Below are 8,147 nucleotides of genomic sequence, written 5' to 3' on the forward strand. Positions count from 1 at the left end.
TAAACATTAAGAGGTCTGATTTTCTATTTCTTTTTTATAAATACCCCACCATTGAATGATAAAATTCTTTCTTTGTCCAATAATATTGGATGGAGTGGCCCTGAAAATTTATGATGATTGAATGTGAAGCAAAACATGGCATGATTATCTGATTTGACTGATTATAGGTGAGAAAATGCTAATAATTCCCTCTCTCTCTCTCTCTGATTATCTGATTTGACTGATTATAGGTGAGAAAATGCTAATAACTCTCTCTTTCTCTAGCATATCTCATAAAACGCGGTATGAGAAATATAAAATACACCATTGTGTCTGGTAGAAGTTATTGAAGAATATTGCTTAAAAACAAGCATAGAACTATAGGAGAAAAAGCGACATTAGATCCTTTGTTTTATGTTCTTTTTTCAGAAAGCACAATGAAGAGAAACAGTAGAAGTCAGCAGAAGTTGGCCTCTAACAAAAGCGTGTTGAATTTTACACATTTAGATATCCGAAAACGACTCGACTGTCCGAAAGCCATGACTCTCAGGAAGAGGTCCGTTGCCGGCCCGAATGGAGACTATCACCTCCATGCCTGCATTAACACGGCAATGCCACTCGTAAAAACAGACGAAAATACCGCCTCAACTCCATATTATCCCTAATTGGAAATCAGCGAATCCTAATTGGGATGGATGCACCCTACATCTAGATGTACACAAGTTTTTGCCTTTAAGATTATAAGTTGGTGGAGCTTGGAAAGTACCTGCTGTTTTTGCAGCTGTAGCTTCTTCGTACACGTCGGTCACAAACAGAATCTGCGATGGATTGTCCACTCCTAGAGTTTCGGTGATGTTCACGTAGGATCTCGTTTCTTTCTTGTTTCTTCATAAAACCGAGAGAAATGTCAGCCTAGTCACATGACGCGATGCAAGAATTTGAAGTCGATAAGCCTTACCCTATCGTGGTGTCAAAAAACCCGCACAAGTACTTCCTCAGGTCCCCGTACTTGGTGTTGCCAAACAAGAGCTTCTGAGCTAGTCTGCTCCCACTGGAATATATATACACCTACAAGAAAAGGGATTGTGAGAAAGAATGATTGTAAATGGATTGCAATATTAGTTGATTTCCACAAATCATTATGCAGCTACCTCCAATATATCTAACCAACCAAAGCATTATTCGGAAATTTTATGATATTGGCAAAATAAATCATCTTAATCTATCCTATCACACAAAATAACCCCCACCCCAAAAAGGTCTTTTTGCACCTTACCTTATTGCAACATTTGGACTGTTAACTCTATTTCTAAAGTTCAAGAAAATACACCAAATTGTTATTCAAGAATCCTATGTACATCTTAGGCCATGACTGTATTCAAACGGTGTTAAGCTTTTACAGTCAAGCTATTTTTCTGCAGAACCTGCCTTTTACAGTATCGTCACCAGAGTCGAGTTTATCTACTAATAATCATTTTGTCTGCAGCCACATAGGCTCTTACAGGCATGTTTTTCTGTTTGCGAGTTTAGCCAAAGAAAAGAGACTAGTAAACAGATTCATAGAGATAGATTTGCACAAGGTAATGCAGGATGAAAGTAATAACCTTTATTCCAAGAGAATGCCACTTCTCGAGAGCTTCAGGAACGTCATCAAATACAACTCCCTCTAACTCGTGATTCAGAAATCCAGTTCGCCATATATGACCCTGGATGAAAAGTATGTACAAGAATTTCAAATGGATAATATGTATTTGGAATTTGCAATGTTGGTCCTATTAGAAAATTTTCATTTTCATTTGTAGTTTTGTTCCTTGTCATGAAAATAGGTCCCGAAACATGCTTGTTGGTACTTCCATCAGGTTTCCGTCAATAACTCTAGTTAGCAATTTTAGCTCACCAATTTTGATATTTTATTTTTTGTTCTTAATTTTCATTAATTAAAATATTGAACCAATACAAACATATTCATTTTTAATTAAAGTAACAATGTATGGAGTAACATGGACCACATAACTGATTCTCAATAATCTATAGTCGTAAAAGTTAGAAAATGTTAAAAAAAAAAAATGTATAAAAGATATTAGCTAAATTACAGAAATTTTCTACAAGACCTTTAAATACTTAAATAAGTAATAAAATCTCATAAAACATCATAATATTCGTAAATAGAGACAAAAACTACAAAAACATGACAAAAAAAAAATACGTTTTTATATTAAATTTAGGGGTTATTGCCGGAAAATACACGTAGTTTGTCAATTTTCTGGTTTATAACATGACTTTATAATTTGACCAGAAAATACATCAGTTTTCAATTTAATCGCAATTATAACATGACTTTATAGTATGACAATAAAATTCACCAAATTTCAATTTATTCTCAATTATAACATGACCTTATCTAGATTATTTTTCATCATAGGTGTATTAATATTTATTGTATTTATATTAAATTGTTATGTATAAAATATTGTTAATTAATTGATTAATTTTTATAAAAATTAAGTTAGATGATTAATTATTTCATAATTTATATATTCAACACACAAATGCACACACACATATATATATGTATATAAATTTGATTTTAATATTTTATTAATATATTACATATATAATAAGTATTTATTTATTTAAATTATGAAATTATAAAATATTAGGACCAATAAATAATTTAGGTACATATATAATAGAAACTATGTTAAAAAGTAAATAATATTATATATTATTTACATATAGATGTATATTTATCAAATATATATGTATATATATATATACATATATATAGTGTATTGTGAGATGAAAAGAAAATTAAAAATATTTAATGTATTAAACTTTGATATTATTATACTAAATTAATTACAAGGTCATGTTATAATTGAGAATAAATTGAAACTTGGTGTATTTTCTTGTCAGACTATAAAGTCATGTTATAATTGCGATTAAATTGAAAATTGATGTATTTTCTGGCCAAATTATAAAGTCATGTTATAAACCAGAAAATTGACAAACTACATGTATTTTCCAGCAATAACCCCTTAAATTTAGTACTTTAACTTTTCTTGGAATTTTTTCATAGAATTTACAATTATCCATGAATTTTTATAAATTCAATGATTTTGTTATTTTCATAATCTTTTTTAATGAATAAAATTCTGAGTTTCTCAAACTTTGTTTTTCCATAAGTATGTACTTTATATATATATTTGTAATATTAATTACATTTAACTTTGTAATTATGAGTCAGTTACAATTTCATGATTCTGTTTTGTTATCTCACAATTTTTTCTGCAATTTAGATACATATATAAACTTAGAAACAAATAATTCTATCCATTAACTTTAACGAGGTGGACCAAAGCAGGAGTGGGACTCAAATATCAGCTTACGTGACCAACATTGCCAACACTTAACTCATTGGACTACATCTCCAAGTTGTTCATTTCTTTTTCCGGTCTAATAATTCTGTATAAAAGAAAAAGTTCGGCCTTACTTGTAATTGTTTCAAGGCAGTAATTTTCCTGTCAGCTTTTATCATCGCCCTCACATTCGCGACTACAGCACCAGTGACCTCCTCTTTTCCTCCATCAACGGGAATGGGAACGGCACCAGCAACACCATTCTTCAAGTCTTCGTCTACCTGATTCAACAAACACCATAAGGCAATGGACATCAACTGGAGCTACTAGTTTGTTAAAGGTCGGCTTACTTGTGCACAAAGCAGCTTAATATCATCTTGAGTTTCTGTAGTATCATACGTCAGCACCAAATGCTTTTCCACGCTGTCACGGGCATATGGAAAGAGAACATCCGCAACAAACGATATGGGAGTAGTAGTTCCTTCGATGTCCAGTACAATGCACCTCTGCAATGCACTGATATGATGTAACGAAAATGCATAATCAGCTGAATGCGTATATCATGACAAGGAATCGCTGGAATTGTACCCTTGATTGTCCAATTCCACCGTTCGAAGAGATGCCCCCTTTTGCAGAGACTTTAGCATTTCTGAGGCTGCATTGTGGTCCATCTGGATGATGGATGGGACCGTGAGACGGGGTTGACCAGTCCAAGCCTAATTGATGAAGTTTAATGGCAGCATCAAATAGATAGTGGTAGCATTCAGCCTGGAAAATTACGTTTCTTGTTGTGAGGTCAAACAATAATCTAACCAATTTGCAATGGAAAAGGCCAACATAGTACAAGTAGTTCTATGATGCTGATGCTCATATGAGATCAAGTAAAAACAGGGTACAGAAATTTGAACTAATGCCTGGAAGAATTGAAATTCTTGAATAAAACTAATCTTTTTTCTACTTCAATAATTTGTCAGTACCATCTATATAATAAAATTTGAGAAGGAAAACTAGATATAATTTCTTTGTGTAATACTGATACAAGAAACATCTATTAACACACTCACCTGTGTTTTAGCACTGATCCATGAATCTCCCCACACATATATTCCGTGATTGCGAACTAGGACTGCCGTGGTTTTCGGGTATGCTTTAATCTGCAAAATAAGGTAAGCATTTCAAAGTTTTGACTATAAAGTATATACCAAGTTCAGAGAACAAGCTTTAGATAATTTCTCATTTGGTTTATTGGTTTCCGTAGAATCAGTACCACAAATGATTTATCACAACCATAACACAGATATGCAGCAAAGATAACATTATGTCAATTCTTCTCAATTTCATATGAATGCCACATTTTAAACAAAAGATAGAACCACATGAGGTAGCAACTTCAGCCACTGCAGTGTCTTATTAAATTATTTATCTTACAAATGAAGAACTTATGCTTTAGAAATAGGCATTCCTAAACATGTAAACAGTTCCTCTTGGTTTTCCTTCTTCAACAGTAATGATACAAAAACCCTCAGTATTGGTTAAATTTGTGAATAAGTCCAAACACCTATCGGGCCAGCAATAAAGTTGATATCAGGAAAAATTAGAGAAGAAACCATACTGCTTCTGCAAGAGATTCGGTAAGCTCTCTTTCATGAGCAGTATTTTCTATGATTGGAACAACAAGTTCGTCATAGTAACCATGCCCTTGGATTCCTTTGATCATTTCCATATGAGTGATCTGTAAATAGAAAGATAAAGAAGGACAGCCTAAGCATATATAAATATAACAGAATATCTATCTTCATCTTTAGGATGGAAAATCAAAGTCCCATACTCGAAATTCTTTTGATGATGGATTGAGCATTGTTACGAGGCAAGATTCCATTCCATGGCTGTGGATGACAGAGCCAGCATTACGCATTTCATATGCCTGCAAAATACAAAAATATAGTTTTTCAAAGAGCAAAGGGAAAACGATAAGAGACGATCTTCTTTGAGGTACAGAAACCAAAAACATTATTGATATCTTGTGATAAAACCTATGACTAAAACTCTCGTTTCTCCATAAATTCTTTGTGCATACATGATTTAACCATTCATTTCCACACTAACAATTCACAACGAAACTAATCTGCTCATGATACCACCTTATATCTTTATGATAGCAATAATAGCATTGTTAAACAACGAAAAAATCAACATTCAGACATCAATAGTTTCAAAAATTTATCCCCATTTCGCATGATCACCAACTCTAAACGGATACAATTCGCATCACCTTCAAGAACAAGGGACCACAATCAGAACATTTGGGAGGCTTATTCGGCCATGGCTTCGACAATGGCTCAGATAACACAGTCCCATCTGTAGACAACACATACATGTCTTCCTCCATCATCCTCTCCTTCTGCACACCTACAAAACACCCAAATCAATTAAACAACGAAAGCAACTAAACAACCATAATTCATCCAAAACCACCCAGCAATAGCAAAACCCCACAAACAGTTAACCATAAAAATGGAATCTTGGCAAATATCAAACACATGTGATGAAACTACAAGTACGCACCTGATGGTGACATGACGATAAGCTGCTGGGGTTTGGGAACTGCATCGTCGTGGACTTTGATGGTGATGCTGCCGCCGGTGCCGGAGACCCAGCCGAGATTGTAGAAGTGGCGGCAGAGCTCTGCAATCAGGGCCTTGGTTTCTTTCACCTTGGTGCCCTCTAAATACGCCTGTGATGTGGTGGCCGTTTTCGCAGCTCCGTTGATGGCTGCTGAAGCGGCATCCATGGTTAGGCGTCTGCGTGTGTGTGTGGACAGTGGCTACCGGCAATGATGCTTTTTGATTATCTATCAAGGCGTGTCAGCTCCGGCGTGATGAAGGTTGGATTCTTGATTAAACTATATTTTTCTTATTTGATGGCTGATGCCCTCTTTTCTTTTGCAGGGTTTTCTATGTCTGCTTCTTTTAAAATCTGAAATTATTGTTTAATAAATACTCCCTCCGCCCCCAAAATAAGTCCTCTTTGGAGACGGCACGGGTTTTAAAGAAATATGGTAAAATGTATTGATAATGGAGAAAAATATGTTATAATTAGTATTGAGAGTGGTGAAAATGTGAAAAAGTGTTATAATTAGTATTGAGAGTGGTGAAAAAGTGAAAAGTAAGAATAAATAAAGTATTATTAGTGGTGGGGTAGTTGTCCAAAAAAGGAAAGAAAGAAAGAGGAACTTATTTGGGGACGTCCCAAAAAGGAAAAAGAGGAACTTATTTCAGGGACGGAGGGAATGTATTGCTGGTTTGGTTTGTTTGGTTTTTTAGAATAGTCGTATTCAATAAATAAATAGAAATCTGAAAAATACCACCACATCCCTTTTTAGTATTCCCTCCGTCCCTGAAATAAGTTCATCTTTTTCCTTTTTGGGACGTCCCCCAAATAAGTTCCTCTTTCTTTCTTTTCTTTTTTGGACAACTACCCCACCACTAATAATACTTTATTTATTCTTATTTTTCACTTTTTCACCACTCTCAATACTAATTATAACATTTTTTCACCTTTTCACCACTATCAATACTAATTATAACATATTTTTCTCCACTATCAATACACTTTACCATATTTCCTTAAAACCCGTGCCGTCCCCAAAGAGGAACTTATTTTGGAGACGGAGGGAGTATTAGAAATTCTAATATTAAGGGGAAAAGTTACTTTATCCATGAATTTATTTACCTGAAAAAAAGAAAAATATTATGTGCACTTGTATTTACTAGGCATAATTCATTCTAATTAAATTCAAATGTGGTTGACGGTTCATCAATTTCTAATTAATATTCATTAATTTTTAATTTTTTTATAAATTCATTAATTTTAATTAGTATTCCCTTTTTTGAGTTCTAATTTTTCTTTTTGAATGTCCATAAAAAATAGTCTTATTTTATTTATAGATATTACCCCATAATAAATTATCATTCATATATTAATTTATTTACTTATTCTACTATGTGATGTGACCTTTTTTCACTCATAATATAATTAATTATCATTATTAACATTGTCTTGACGATGAAACGCAGTCTGTTGGTAAGACGCTTCTCCTCGAACCAATAGGTCGGGGGTTCGAGTCATTAATTTCAAGTTATCTATTAAAACAAATGTGTCACACATCTAAACTCACTCATACATTATCGGTGGATTTGAACAAATAATCTCTTGGAAGAGAAAGTCAATTTTGCCCCTTGAACTAGATCTCCTCGACATCGAGATTTGTTTCTAAGTTTTGTTTTGCAACTTTAATAAGTTACTCATTCAGTCCCCCAACTTTGATAAATTATATCAATATTTCATTTTTGGTACGTCCCCCAAATAACTTCTTATCCATTTTGAGACATTATCCTACCACTAATGATACTTTATTTATTTTTATTTTTCAAACTTTCAACATTCTTAATACTAATTATAATACATTTTCACCACTTTCAATACTAATTATAACAATTTTTCTCCACTATACACTTAATAATTTTTCCTTAAAATCCGTGTCGTCTCCTACTAAAAAATTATTTGAGGAACGGAGGAAATATTACATTTTCTGTAAAATATATGGAACTATAGTATTTAAAAGTGATTATAGAATTTCTCAAAGATAAAAACTAATTATAGGAGGATAACTATTTGCATTGATTATGGAATTTCTCAAAGATAAAAAGTAATTATAGAAGGATAACTATTTCATCCTTTTTGGCACGAGTTTTAAGTAATTACTACTCCCTCCCTTCGTCCCACTCCAATAGGCTCATTTTTCTTTTT

The 8,147-nt window shown here is 33.2% G+C and overlaps 1 protein-coding gene across 2 annotated transcripts; it reads right to left on the reverse strand.

The window, feature by feature from the left end:
- Nucleotides 1-285: 285 nt before the first annotated feature.
- On the reverse strand, nucleotides 286-6,337 carry LOC131013345 (probable bifunctional methylthioribulose-1-phosphate dehydratase/enolase-phosphatase E1 1). 2 transcript variants are annotated; one of them, XM_057941416.1, is made up of 12 exons: nucleotides 5,904-6,337; nucleotides 5,611-5,747; nucleotides 5,167-5,262; nucleotides 4,951-5,070; nucleotides 4,403-4,492; nucleotides 3,927-4,106; nucleotides 3,689-3,844; nucleotides 3,473-3,619; nucleotides 1,584-1,685; nucleotides 938-1,047; nucleotides 746-864; nucleotides 286-574 (listed from the first exon to the last, which is right to left on the reverse strand). In XM_057941416.1, exons 1-12 carry the CDS (start codon nucleotides 6,127-6,129, stop codon nucleotides 483-485), a joined length of 1,575 nt encoding a protein of 524 aa, XP_057797399.1. In that variant the 5' UTR covers nucleotides 6,130-6,337; the 3' UTR covers nucleotides 286-482. The 2 variants fall into 2 exon arrangements, with proteins under 2 accessions (XP_057797399.1, XP_057797398.1); XM_057941415.1 differs by having other exon boundaries at nucleotides 286-864.
- Between the last annotated feature and the right edge of the window lie 1,810 nt (nucleotides 6,338-8,147).

Source organism: Salvia miltiorrhiza, chromosome 2 (genome assembly GCF_028751815.1).
Source record: "Salvia miltiorrhiza cultivar Shanhuang (shh) chromosome 2, IMPLAD_Smil_shh, whole genome shotgun sequence".
NCBI classification, from domain to species: domain Eukaryota; kingdom Viridiplantae; phylum Streptophyta; class Magnoliopsida; order Lamiales; family Lamiaceae; genus Salvia; species Salvia miltiorrhiza.